Below are 14,986 nucleotides of genomic sequence, written 5' to 3' on the forward strand. Positions count from 1 at the left end.
TGTATTAAAATTAAAATCACTAACGTCCGATCAAAAATGTATAAAAAAAAGATGTTTGTTTGCGCTAAGCTCTTATCATCGCGGTTGTTACAGTAGATTTGTCCGCGCGTTTAGTGCGGACTTAAATATTTATCACCCTTTTATTTGGTATTGTATCAAAAATGCATCGAAATAAAAATGTTAAACATGTAAAAAGGAATTGCGAATCATTCCTTGTTTAATTTCAATCTCATTTACGTATATCTCATAGAAAATTCAAAGAGGGCACTACGGTTTCCGATACAGACGCGATAGCATTGAGAAACCCTGTTGCCCGCGAGGCCGCAGAGCGTTTTGTACATCTACGCGTTCCTCTTCTGCACCCCGGGATACGATCTATGCTCCGAGATTCAGATCTCCAATTAGCTGTATATCAAGTTGAAGGGTGAACGCTGAACACAATCATCCGATTCCGCCTCCCACTGAACGCGTGGGTATATGCGAAAGAAGCTTATCGCGCTTGCGGACGATGCATTTAGAACTGTCATCAGAGAGAGAATTTCATCGGAAATCTGACCTAATTTGAAAAGCCTTTCCTTTATTCGTCCAATTTGAAAAGTTTTTATGTCTAATATTTTACAATGAATATAAAAATGGAAACTAATTATGAAAGTCGTCGACCAAATCCGGTATGTAAATTAACGGTCATTTAAATATATTAATTCAATTATGCGAAAGAAGATCGCGAAGTTACGTTTAGCGCAAAACTGTCGTCGTGTTTGCCATGTGCGAACGTTTTAACAAGTAAAATAGCTTGTGGTTGTTATTGTTGTTGTTGTTGTTGTTGTTGTTGTTGTTGTGTTACGTCTACCAAACTCACTTACCGGCAGTTTACAATTCGAACAGTATTTGCAAATGCGACTCCAGTTCGCATCTCATTTTAACTTTACTTTGTAGCGCGATGAATATTTTACATGCGCCATTTTCGATGCCGGAGCGCACTATTCGTAATCCAGTTCCGAATTTAATACGAGCACATCGAAGCGCTTTTATTCGCCTACTAATTGTTACCACGTCCCACGAGGGGTTGCGCGTAAACTGAGATTCCGATCTCTAATTAACTTGTGCTTCAATCGGATACGTTCAAACCCCGGGTTTCTCTTCTCGGAATACCCGTGCGTGCCTAAGCCGAGCATACCGTTGTTGAAAGTAAGGATCGGAAACGACATCTCCGAACTGACTAAGATTTAGTTATTGATAAATGAACCCTCTCGAATAGGAATGAGTAAATATCTCCGATATGCAGATATATCGATAGAGCTTTTAGATATTCTTAGGTAACGTGAGTTCAAGCTTTCGATCCTTTCATGCAGTCGTATTGACTTATGACATCAGAAGCGAGTGATCGTATCAAATTTTTTGCACAAAAAAAGTTCTCGGTATTTTTATCAATTTATGCTATCGTAAACGGCATAAATAGGGGCGAAGATGAATTAATTTTGATGTTTGTAAAAAAAATCATACAATTTCTCGTCTCTAATTGGCTATGAACCAAATCTTTCGTTTATCATCAGACAGTTGCGATACTTGGCGGAATCTACTCACGTACATTCCCTCGCACACACGCACACGCACACGCGCGCGCACACACACACACACACACACACACACACACACACACATACACACACACACAGAGGTTTGTGAGGTATTAACCTCAGGGATACTAGCGACTCCGACTGCGACCCGTTTCAAAGCGAGATACACACTCTGACGAGTCGAGATTTCGATCTCTAATTAGCTGTATATCAAATGAACGGCGTTCACCCGGGGTCCACTTGAACACGGAACCGCCGTCCGTGTCGTCGCCGTACATGTACGTCTCCCTCTCCCCTTTCCTGGTTACACGGTGTGTGTCTGTTCGTCGCATCTTCTCGCACGCCGTCGTCTCGTTCGACGTGACTTCGTCTCCGTCCTGCGCGCCCGTTGTTGACTTGTAACGCGCGTCGCGATCAACAAATGAACGAACATGATACAGCGGCGCTCCGATAGCTGAGATCACCAGATGATTAACAGAGGGAGGACGAATACAAACATCCGTCTGTCCAGGATTTGATTCCAAACGTACTACACGAAACACGCGGTCGTATGAAGAAAATGCGATCGGCAGAATTATGTGAATCGTCATATAAATAATCGCATGCGACGAAGCGAAGACTTCGAAAACCGTCGCCTTGAAATATTTAACATGCGGAGTAATTTAAATTGCAAAGTTAATTATTTTAAAGACTGCTGTACGTGAACCACTTTGTAAATCGCGCGGCGTCGACGCTGCCGGGAAACGGGATGAGAAGACCAGAAGGCCCAAACTCGAAACTCAGACGGCGCTACGTGACTTAGAAGTTTAGCAAGCTGAAGAAAATATGATTCAATTTTCCTCGAGAGTCTCGCGGAGCGCGTGCCATCATTTTTGGAAATGATATTCTACGTGCAGCGGAACATCTCGTGCGCTGCGCTGAGAACGTACATGTAGAAGAATTGAAGATGATAAATCTCTCGACGTAATGGCCTGCAAGAGCGCGAAAGGAGACGTTATCGTGACGCGAAACTGTTCCAATTCTGCCATTCTGGAGGTCATTAATACGATTTTCCGAAATAATAGCCTTCTATTCAGCTTTTCATCCATTTCTCAAAGTCCGACTTTTTTTTTTATCAAGAGACATAATCGCGTCTCGCGCCAAGTTGTATAAAACCAAAAAATTTTACCGATTTTTTTATACGAAACCAAAAGTGTCTTTGCACAGCTTGCTTACGCAAATAAAGAAAACTTACTTGCGCGGAATAAAGAATAACAAGAGAGAAAGAGAGAAAGAGAGAGAGAGAGAGAGAGAGAGAGAGAGAGAGAGAGAGAGAGAGAGAGAGAGAGAGAGAGAGAGAGAGAGAGAGAGAGTGCTCTTAAACCGAGAGACAATTTTTGCGCCGGACACGCGGGGTATCAGCCGCGGCTATCGTTGAGACGCGACGACGATCCAATTTCCGTCAGGATACTTTTACCTAACCTCACGGCGGCGCTGTGATGGATACTCAAGAGCCTCTCACATCGGTATACAGAATTTTATCGTTCGCTGATGCAATTTTCATCGGAACGTTCTATCGGCGCACCGACGGCGGCGGCGGGATGCTTGGCGCGCAGCGGACACTCGAACTCCCATATATCATTACGCGGACTTTTACTGCTACGTCGTCGTGTATACGCCCCAAGTTTTGACGCTCGAGTCAGCTACTTTTTTATCGTCTGGTTGAAGCGTTGCACGTCATCAGGCCGCTCGATATAAATTTATAAAAGACTGCGACTTTTCCCTCCCTCCTCTAAAGCTACGAACGGTTTCTTCCTCCGATCGTCTGCGGAAAAGCAGAAGATAGATACAGATGTTAAAAAAAAAAAAAAAAAAAAAAAGTGTTGACCTTATATTAATGTCCTCGCTGTTGTAAATGTTATAAAATTAATTATTAAATTCGTCACAGATAATAATTTGATACATTTAAACATAAAAATGATAAAAACAACTTTCTTTTGTAATATATTAGCCTCTGCGATAAAAAAGAGTAGAATAGAATGAGATAATATATAAAGAAATAGTGGATATTTGTCTGTATTGCTTCATTCAGTGGAAGAACACTAGCATAAGTCAGACAGAAAGCCAAAGCCAAAGCATTACTACTCGCAGCGCAGTCGCGTCATCAGACTGCTCGCGATAAATGCGTCAAAGGATCACCCAGTATGATACCGAGTGAGATGGCTTCTTCCTGCATCACTTCCACCGGATCTTCCGAGGGAATGGAGCTACAAGACGAGCGAGCGAGCGAGTACCGAAGCCGGAGACGTGGAGCCGCCGAGAACGACAAACGAGAAATTGGAAGGCGAAGCCTTCGAGTGGCTTAAGCTCGTCGACGGTTAACAAGTTTTCGTCGAGGATCTCTCCGGTCGTCTCCGAAGCCGCTGCCGTGGGCTGCATCGAGAGGACCCGAAGTAAATATACCTTAGCTAGGCGCACGTCGTAGGAAATGGCTGTTCACGGTGTCAAAACACACACACATACACACACACACTCGTAATAGCTTGCAGCGCGACGACGAACCGACCGGAAGCTGCGCCATAGATATTGTGTCTCCGCGCGTCTACATCGCGTCAACATCGCGTTACGATAACGTGTGCTGGAACATCGTCAACGTCTAACAAGCAAGCCGATCTAAAGTGAATTACTACCTTAGTAATATTGCCTTATATTTACCTCTTTTAACTAACAATACAAATCAGAAAAGAATTTGCTTTCTGTTTCATGCTTCATGTTAAAATAAAAGTAAAATTTGCTTCGTATTACTTGCTGTGTCATATTTGGCGAATATTTTTTTAAAACACAATTCTTTATTCATTGTTAGAGTAAATTACTGCGAATTATTTTTTTAAGAGAGAAAAAAAAACATTTCTACACTGATGCATGTTTATCATCATTAGCGGAACCGTGTTTCTAGGAGCAAATACATTTTTTACGTAATTAGTGCGAAAAATTCTCTGACAAGTTACGTGTTTACGATGCCAGTTGCTAGATTTACATATCACGCGGTGGCTGAATAAAAAGCAAGCTTGTTTCTAGATAAAGTACGCGCTTTCCGACAGCTCAAGGCGCGATTCCTTTGGAGTCGCTACTACCGTGAAACTCTGCGGTTGAGGGAAAAGGACTCGCCGCGAAAAGTGTAAGCTATATCGTGGAAATTTCATTTCGCGGTTCGTCCGGTCCCGGCAAATATTATCGTAAATTTCCGCCTTGGCGTATCACCTGCGGTTCTCCGTCGCCCTATCTCCACTTTCCTCTCTCTCTCTCTCTCTCTCTCTTCGCCGCGCCCCGGAGAAATATTTCTTTCCTTCGAACCGATAAATCAACGCGGTCCGTTCGACACGACGGTCATCAATAACGGTAGTGCTTAGGCTTTTTCCGCGCGGCACTCGCGCCGGAATATCGAAAGCCCCTACGGGCACCAGCGTCTCGCGTGTGTGCATCGTCGTAGCGTGCAACGATCTCTCTTTCTCTCTCGCGCGCGCATCAGGAGAAGTGCATGCGCAGCCTCGAAAAACTTGCTACCGCGTGCAAGTTTAATGGCTCGGAACGGCGTTGCGCCAAGTTGCACGGGCTCGTTTATTTTTCACAGACAGCCAACCGTAGCCCCCTTCCGTCGCAAGGGGAGGAAAAATTACCCGGCGGACGTTCCCGGGAATTAAATGCTATATTATCGACGCGCGAGCAATGCTTATAACGTATTTACCTACTGCTATCGAGATATCAGGAAACTGTGCGCGGCACTTAATTTGAGATTCGAGTAGATTTAATATAATACGAAAGGAATAGCGTATCCATTATTACGTGAATGTTGTTAGATAGGAACGCTCGCGTGGCGGTCATTTGTATCGACTTCATTCAGTGAAAGAACCCAAGTATAAATCAGCCGGAGTACCAAAGCAGAGTGGAGGCTATTACACTCGTAATTCTGTTAAGATTGCACCGCCGCGGTACAATATATTCCCTCCTGGAAAAGAAAGTACGAGCGGGTGATTTCGTCGGGAAATCGGAGGAAATTCGATGACGATGAAACGCGAGGAGCTTGGAAATTACGAGAGATTAATCGACGAGAACAATTGAACGCGCTGGCATAATTGTACTTCAAAGAAGGTGAATTCTTCTCGGACTAATATGCCGTTGAGAGGCATTGAAGAATAAATTTATCAGTCGAGATATATAATAATTCTGCAATTTTGTTCATAGAAAGAAAAAGAAAATAATGTATCGTACATTTTTTCAACTATTGTTTCAACAACGTTTAGGAATTTTTTTATTGTATAATATCTTCTATAACTATAACTCTCTCTCTCTTTCTCTCTTTCATATTTGTCTCTCTTCAAATATCAAATATATATTTTAATAATATATAATAATATTAATAAACATGATAATTATTCCTTCTATTCAGAAACTAGTATTAATGACAATTAATACTATAATTAATTTTGTTATTAATGATATGCTGAATATTTGGAGCTTCATAGCGCCCAAAGTAATTATATCATAATTAATATTATCAATGTGGATACAGAAACATCTCTGATACAACGATTAACTAAACAAAATTGCCAGAAAAGTTCGAAAGCGGAAAAATATAAATATTACACGCCGGACGAAAATATCAGGCGTTAGTTTAATAATTTAAAAACTTCGTACGGTTTTAAATTAAAGTTTTGGGTTGATTAAATGTAAGATAACCCAACCAAAGGAAGAAACCGCGAAGCAATGTGCGTTAAGAAGTTTCTCAAAATCGTCGATGATAATTATCGTTCTAAAAATGTAAACTGAAACGAAAAAACGCGTAATAATTCTTTTATTATAACAAATGTCTATTTCTGTCGCAAGTATTGCAAAGAATAGACTCCCGTGGCAGTATGGAATCTGAATTATCACCGACGTAACGTATTTTATTTCCAATCTGTAAACAAGAATTTAATAACGACGAAGTCAGACTGTTCAACCTTCAAAGCTAATCCTTTTCAGTAGATTTCAGGAATTTCAGCAATTGCGTGCCACGGTGAAATTGGCTGGCGCTGACATCGAATGAGAATCGTATCAACGCTAGAACTGTATTATTTTCAGAGCGAAGACTTTGTTTCGCGAGCCGCGTCAGCAAGGAGCTAACTCTATTGCACGTCAAACGCTCGCGCTTATTTTGCATGCGCGATGGACACGAACAATCGCGAATGCACGGAATCGCATCGCGTGGAATTCGTTGGTGTACCAATTCCGATATGAAATTCCATAATGCAATTAAAGCTGGATACCGTCGCAGAGCGGGAAAATTGTTTTCGACCGGAAATACTATATCGGACGACGCGCAATTAGTTAGAGTCGCGGCGGCGGTGTCCAAAGTCGCATAAATCGATTCAGAGACGACCGTAAATCAATCTTCGAGATTCGGTTTCGCACGGTTGTTCGACCCAGTTCTCCATGCCGCTAAGAGTGTGATTAGACAACTTTTAACAGCTTCAAAATGGATGACAGAAATATTGAATAAGCATCGGCGCAAACAAACATTTGTTAAATATTTCTCACATTTATCGAAAACAAGAGCGTTGAATACTTAATTAAAACAATAAAAAAGGGTTAGGTGAGAAAATGTATTATTTTGCAAAAAAATTAATCTTTTGTTGAAAAGAGCTTTATGCGCCGTAGCATTTAAAAATATATACAAACAGTTTTTACATTTTCACAAGCAGAAGGCTTGTCCAAAATGCATAAAAGCGTTTTATGTTATTAATAATTTTGTTGAAGCATTCGTGGAATGTTAAATCTACGTAGTGGTTATTTACAAAAATATTGTGAAAAAACAATTTTCGAATATATCGCGTTCTGATTGGCTTTCTAAAACGAATCGTGGACTGTTCAATGCAAGCAGATGTTGCGGACGTGTGTTGTATTAACCGTATTACACGAAATTCTTTTGTGCCGGTATTTTGTAATAGCGAACGCAATGTATTAGCGGAAACGTACAATACATAAATTCACAATTCTTTAACATCATTATTGTTTGTCAAAGATTCGTCTACACAAATCGCGAAAATGATATCCGTCATCAAGAGATTGAATCCTGTAATTCTCGCGGAGATAAATATTTACACGACTAAAAATCGCGCTGATAGCTGTGTGACCCGTAATTGACCACAGTATACACATGAATACTTCCGCACACGTTGGAAAAAAATGGAAGGGAAAAAATATACAGTGTAAAACAAATTTTCAAAATTGACAGTTTTGTCATGTTATGCAAGACTAGTTGCACGCGGATACAATTTTTCACGGTTTTCTATGACAAACGCGAATAAGATAAATCGTCTCTTATTTAACTCGATATATTTTTCAAAAAATTTCACCATGACTGCTTGCAGTCAGTGATGTAAATATCGGCGTATTCACGCATCTCTATATCGTATTAATAATACTATTATTGCATCGTGTTAAGCTTTATAAAAGAAAATCCAAATATTGAATTTTTAATTTACTTACGATATTAATTAGTAATTTTATATTAATGAATTATTTCATGAAACAATAAGATGGAAATAATTATGTGCTCGCAATTTCCGACGAGATTCGCGTTAAAGTATGGACTTTAACAATGCGGCTTTACAATGATGCGGATCTGAAAGAATCGCGCTCTTTCAGCTGCGTCCTTTGACTTAACGCGCGCCGCGCCGAAGTAAGACAGTGATTTTCCGGAGCGATAACCGTGATTTTTCCAAGACGCGGCCATCGCTCGACAAGCGCGAAGTCGGTTGAACGACCGGTAGACACCTTTTGATGTCGAATCACTCTTCCTTCACCGTCACTCGTCCCTTTGCCCCGCTCGCTCGCGGCGAACCCGGGGCTGAAAGGTTCGTAGGGCGCAGCGCGGCGCGGCGCGACGCGAACACACTCGGCTGCCGCATACACTTTATTCCCAACCCATCGTTCCATCCCAGCGATTTCGAATTCCCGAACAAATTTGATCGTCGTCGTCGCCGTCGTAGTCGTCGTCTAGTCGAGCTCGCATCTCTACGTGACGGGAAAATCGCGAGCTTGCTCGCGCATCGGAAAGCCACTTCTCTCCTTTCTCCCTTCCCCCCCCCCCCCTCTCTCTCACTCTATCTCTTTCTTCGCATCATCTTTCTCGTACCGATATATAAACCGTCATCTGCCTCTTCCATCTCCGTCTCTTTTCCCCGCTCCTCTTCCTTTCGCTCGTCTGCCTCCTCTTCTCTCGTATTTTCCTATTTCTCGCGCTTCGTGGTTCTACTTTCGCACGCGCGATTGTGCCCTGACGAGTTTATGGCGGGTACCCTCGGCGGAATCCCAAACGCGGCACGTACGCGAAGTTACCGACTCGAGCGCAGCTCGAGACCGTTTGAGAAGACGCGAGAAAGCGCACGAGACGGCTTCTCGGTTCATTCAACGGGCAATCTCGCATAGTGCGACATCATTTTACGGCCAATGATAGCACTAGCAGCTTTTCCAGATTTGCGGTATGATATAATATAGATGGTTTGTTTGAGTCGCGGCAGTTTTATGTAAGAAATATTATGTAAAAGTTAATTTAAAATACGTCGTGCTTATTTGAACAAAAATATAAGAGAATATAAATATATAGGCTCAAAAACATATCTAAAAACCTTCGTCAATTTAACATTTCTCTTAATAATTTGCGAGTAATTAAAATAAAAATATCTTCAATCAGTGATTAATATTTCTTCCTACATTCTTTATTAAACAGAAAAGTGAATCAAATAAATTATACGTGTACATTGACAAAAGTCCAGATATATTTCTGAATATATTTAAATTATCTTGCAATGTTGCTGTTTGATTATTATTATCGCAGAAATTATTTCTTTCTCAAAACTTACAGTTTTTATCTGAAATGTATTTGAATTCTCCCTTTAAGGGAGAATTGCTCGACTGATTAAAACTTCAAAAATCTAAGATTTGAAGGTATAAAGTATACGCGAGGCGGTCGATCGAAGACTGACGCGAAAAATTCGCAAGCAGATTTAACACGCAATAACATGCTACAGTGAGTAATTAACGCGGCATATCCGCGGCGTTGATTAAATTTCACGCGTCGGAAGCAAATTCATAAATATCCGCAGCTGCGTCATTTCCGACAAAGGCGGCTGCAACTTATGACGATATAGCGAAAGAAAATTAATGACTACAAAAGATTACTCTCCGGGACTTCGCGGCTGTCCGATGAAATATCATAAATCGCGGGCTCTCGCTACGTCTGAAAAGTTTTCATAGCCGACCGCGTCTATCTCCTTCTCCCTTTCTCTCTTCCTCCCGCTCATTCCTCGTCTCTCTCGATTCCTCCTCCTTTCCTCGTCTCATTCTCATTACGAAGTTCCCGGTCATCAAATTTTATTAGCCCCCACTTCAGGGCCGGTCCGCCTTACTTCTAACTCAATATCGTAGATTCGTAGTCTCGGTTTAACTACCCTCTCACCCTCCCTCAGCGCAACGCACACGGAAGCGCGCCGTTCCGCACACACTTACATACATCGGCACAACTGCTCTTTCTCTTTCTCCTCCTGTTCTCATTGCCTTCTTTCTCCCCTCGTACTCTCTCTCCAACACACACGTGCTCTCCTTCTCGCATCTCTCGCCCGTCCTCGAACGTAAGCGCGGCGAGCGACTTTGAAAGCGGCAATAATTCCGTGCTCTACGGCCGAGAACTAATTTCCACCGGCTCTGACAGGGTATACTGCTGAACGGGGTGGAGGGCAGGTAGGCGAAGACGAAGGGTGGCCTCACCTTCGGAGCCTCTCTTTCCGACTCGCTTCCAACACGGACAATTCGTTTTCTCGCGGCGCCCTTTTATCGCCCGACAATGGTCCGCCGGGGTGCAGCCACCTCGGTTCTACGTGGTCAAGGGTCGCAACCAATAAACTCTGCCAGTAGGAGCTACGTGCCGGTCAAATTCGCAGAAAAGACGGCCGAGGCGGAAAGAAAGAAAGAAAGACGTGGAGGACAAGAGAGGCTTTTCCGAGCGACGCGAGCGCCGGTTTCCGCTTCGCGACCTTTAATTGCGACGGCTGGAATTGGGACTAACGACTTTCTTTCGGTGGCGTTTAAAAGCTGCCAGAGAGAGGCTGCGGACGCTGTGACGTTTACCGGACGTGATATCGTGACCCGAGCCGCGTCTGCGTTTTACCGCGTCGGAAGGACTGACGTTGGCACGGTCCGGAAACGCCGTCGGAAAACGAACAAGGCATAGAATACTAGCAATCAATGCGAAATTGCGGAGCTGTCAAGCGGAACTCGAACTGCTGCGGAATATATTGCACTTTTTGAAAAATATTCCGTGTCACGAAATGCGTGACATATTGGGTCACTAACAGGGTTTCCGCTCTATTTTATAACGCCACTTCTCGTTAAAATGTGTTTTTTTTTTCTCATTAATGAAAAATTCGTCCATTGATGCGAGACAATTATTTTAAAAAGGTTTCCCAAATGTAATTTAGTTGCAGCTCAAAAAAAAAGAAGAGTAAGGAGCAGCTTGGTTCAACCTCGCAGCAGATGAAAATTAAGCTCATCAGAGTTGCGAAGAAGTTAAACTATCGCGAGGTCCGAATAATGACTGTAGTAATCGGCGAGATAGCAATCTGAAGTTCGTTATCGCCGTGCATTACATTCGGTCGGCGGGACTATTGCGGGGAAATAGAAGTTACAGAAAGCTAGTAAAGCTATAAAATTAAATCCGCAGCGAGGAGATAAAAGGCGGAGGAAACACTTCCGAGAGAGGTCGAAACTTTCCGCTCCGTATCGCTCAACAGTCTGGCCAACTTGTGGCTCGAATTCCAATTAACGATCTTCATGAGTAGGAATTATTATCTCCATTTCGAAGGTTTCACTCGACACGAAGGTTTCTCCCTACGTCCGGAAACGCGTATGCTTCCTCTTAATTACATACCGTCGTGCAAGCTCGCAAGCGGAACAAATCCGCCTAAAGAGATCGGGAAATCGGCAAATTGAATGATGAAGACGATACAGAAATTAATGGCGCTTTAGTTACGGGTCGCGCAACATACTCGGCGATCGCGAAAAAGCCGCTTAATCCTCTTACGTCTTTGCGTTCCGCGCTGACCGGCTCTTTGAAAGGTTCGCCCGGTAAGCCCTTAAACCCATCTCGGGGCTGCAATTCCAGACCAATTTCGAGAAAATTCAATCGTGAAATATACAGCGTGGCCAACGCCATGCTGGCGAACCAACAGAAACAATCGTGGTTCGAACTTCCCGTCTTGCATCGCGTCGTGAAACAAATTAGAAGCTGAACAATTGTCAATTTGACTGCAAAAGCTCACCGGCTCATTAATAATTAAGTGCAATTGTAATTTCGTAATTGTGATTTCGTAAATATATTCTATATATATATAAAAAAATTAATTTTAATGCACGCAGAAGTCTGTCAATATTTCCTACATCAATGAACATTTTTAGTCCATTTTTTAATCTTTACTATGCTGAATGCTGAAAATGTCGATTTTTAGTTTCAAAGAATTTTATATTAATTACTCTCAAATTATTAAAAAGAGAAATTTAGAAAAATAGAGGAGAAAAATATCAAAACATAAAAGAAATCAATTTTGCACCGTCAACTTTGTGAATATCAAAACTTTTACATTTTTTTTATTTAATCTAAAATATTTATATTTTATGTAAAATTACTCATGAGAGTAAAAATGATAAATTATGATTTTTTTTAAGTCAAAAATGGTCTAAAAATGCAAAAATGAATTAAACTCCCGATTAGAAATGAAAAAAACTCACTTTTTGTTGTTGCGTTTGCGCGGGTTCTGTGGCGAGTAGTTGCTTCAAGGCAGCATGCCCGTGACCATTTGTCGTGGAGGTCGCACCGGGCGTGCTCGGTGTGCTGGGATTACTTCCGGGTGTGTTAGGCGTATGAGGCCCGGTCGGAGGACTGCTAGGACTGATGCTCTCATTAACTTTGCTACCAGCGTGATGATTTTCTGTGTGCCTTCTCAGGCTCCTCGCGTCGCAATAAGATTTGCCGCATCCTTCGGCCTTGCACTCATACGGCTTTTTATTCCGATGTGTCAGCATATGTCCATTCCTGTAATCAGAAAATCAACCACATTTTTTCATTAGTTTCAGAAAAATAGGTTTGCCATGTTTAAGAATGTAAATTTACTGTTCTTATTTTAGAATTTTAAATCTTTAGTAAGAAAAATGTATATTTTTAAAGTACTAGAACATAATATTGTGCGCGTGCTATTTACTGTAAAAAATATCAAATATAATATAAAAAGAAAATACAACTGATTAATATAAAATTAAAAATTTACATTTAATCGTATTTAATTCCATAATATCCTTACGTTAATAATTATATATTTGTAAATTTTCGGCAAATATTGGCAATACAAGAAATTAATTATTAAATTTAAGTGAGGACATTTCTTTATAAAATAATTTCTTTATAATAAATAATCAACTTTATAATAAATAATCAATATTAATTGATTAATATGCTAGACCATTTCTTTGTTTAAAATATAAGATTTTAATGCATTGTACTAAAGAAAACACATTCTGAAGTTCTAAATCTATCAAATAATATAATGTAAAATTCTAAAGTATAAAAAATGAATAAAACATACATTTAGCATTAATATACATCTTATTCATTTTTATGCTTTAAAACTTATATCACATTTAGCAGGTCTAGAACTTTACTGCGATGCACTAAAACCTTATACTTTAAAGAAAGAAATGAATAAGATATACATTTTTTCATTTTTATGCTGCAGAATCTTGTATCACATTACTTGGTAAGAATCTAAACCATAAAAATGAATAAAATGTACAGTTTAACATTCTAGACCACTTCTTTGCTTAAAATATAAGATTTTAATGCACATATACAATATACACATTGCTTCAATCACATAAAAATTCCAATTATGTCGATTATATTTGCTATAGTTTGATTTTCAGGAATTTAACTTTTCAAACCCATCATCTTCACGAATAGAGAAATCGCTTGCTGGCATTTCAACCGGAATATAAATCGACCATAACATTTCAGTCAGGAAATATCACGGCGGTTGATATATTCCTCCGGTATCCCTCGCGCTCCCATTCGAATTCCTCTCACATCCAGCATTAATCATAAGGACGTCTCGAGCGACACGCTGTATATAGCGCTCGCGGATGCTCGTTGGGCGCGCAGAAATCTGATCATACACCTGCTCTTTAGTGCCCGCCCGAAATTATGTCGACCCGATTATGCCGGCTATCTATATCTACCTACGATCTACCCCGGCTACGGAAATCCCATATACCGCCGGGCATGATTTCCCCCTCCCACTCTGGTCTTATCTGGGATGAAACATCTAAACTCGTCCCCAGCGTGCTGCTGCCCTTACGTCCTTACGTCGGTCCGCCTAAAGACTTATCCACTCCATTTGCCCGATATTCCAGCTGACATCGACGGGAGGCAAAACGTGCACTTAACGCGTTTATGGATGGTGGGGAGGAAAAGGGGGGAGACTTGAAAGATTTCCTCCTACTCCGTTCTTCTTCGCTCGAGATGTTCTGGAAATGAGACCCGGCCGTTCTCTGTATGTTGCCGAAGAGCGTTAGAAAAAGCCGTGGAAATCCGAGGGCGCGTTTCCTGCGTGCAACAAGTTGCGCAATTTCGCGATGCTGGATTACGCGATCGCGCTACTTGATAAAATTCATGATCCCGCTGATGCGATTCGCTGTCGATTTCACTGTTGATACTTGCAATCGCGGGATTATCAATCGACTTGATAAGTAAAATAACGGTATGCGCAGTGTCTCGATTAAAGATACAATATTATCTATCACGCAATTGCGATTAGACTGCCCCTCCCTTACTTCTATTAATTTTACCATATAAATGTGTCATGCAAAAGATAGAAATAAAGTAAAGATTAAACCAATTTTTTTAATATAAAAAAATATTAAGAGAGGAAATTACCATTTCCTTTAAATTGAGTTAAAATTTCTTTGATATAACAAAACTACGCTTCTCGATCGTTAAAAATCTAAGGTTAAATGACGGTTAATTACTAATATTTCTACCCTACAATGTTATCTCAAACATGTTAAGTTTCTTCGCCGCGCTCGAAAGGAATTGTCCCTTCCGTTCTTTGAAACTTTAACGAGATTCCGAGCGTGGACATCCTTCGTCGGATCCTTCGCAATAGAACCGTCCGCAGTGGATTGCAAAGAAGTCGTACGGATACGGCGGTCTCGATGGAAGGGATATCGTTTCCAGTAAATTTTCCGGTAGACGCGGGGGCACTCGTTATCCGGGAGCGAAGTTTTATAGTCTATCGATATACGAACGGATTCCCTTAAATTCCACCGGTAAAGTTGCTGCCGTG

General features: G+C 41.2%; 1 protein-coding gene across 15 annotated transcripts in view; it reads right to left on the reverse strand.

Annotated features, from left to right (window-relative positions):
• LOC105672654 (zinc finger protein 541) overlaps positions 1 to 14,986 on the reverse strand; it is a 403,799-nt gene that overhangs the window by 81,575 nt on the left and 307,238 nt on the right. For all 15 annotated transcript variants that reach the window (XM_067354494.1, XM_067354493.1, XM_012367730.2 and 12 more), the window contains one exon: positions 12,381 to 12,684. In XM_067354494.1, coding sequence (XP_067210595.1) covers positions 12,381 to 12,684 — 304 coding nt within the window. The remainder of the gene's footprint in view (positions 1 to 12,380; positions 12,685 to 14,986) is intronic.

Source organism: Linepithema humile, chromosome 4 (genome assembly GCF_040581485.1).
Source record: "Linepithema humile isolate Giens D197 chromosome 4, Lhum_UNIL_v1.0, whole genome shotgun sequence".
In the NCBI taxonomy this organism is placed as follows: domain Eukaryota; kingdom Metazoa; phylum Arthropoda; class Insecta; order Hymenoptera; family Formicidae; genus Linepithema; species Linepithema humile.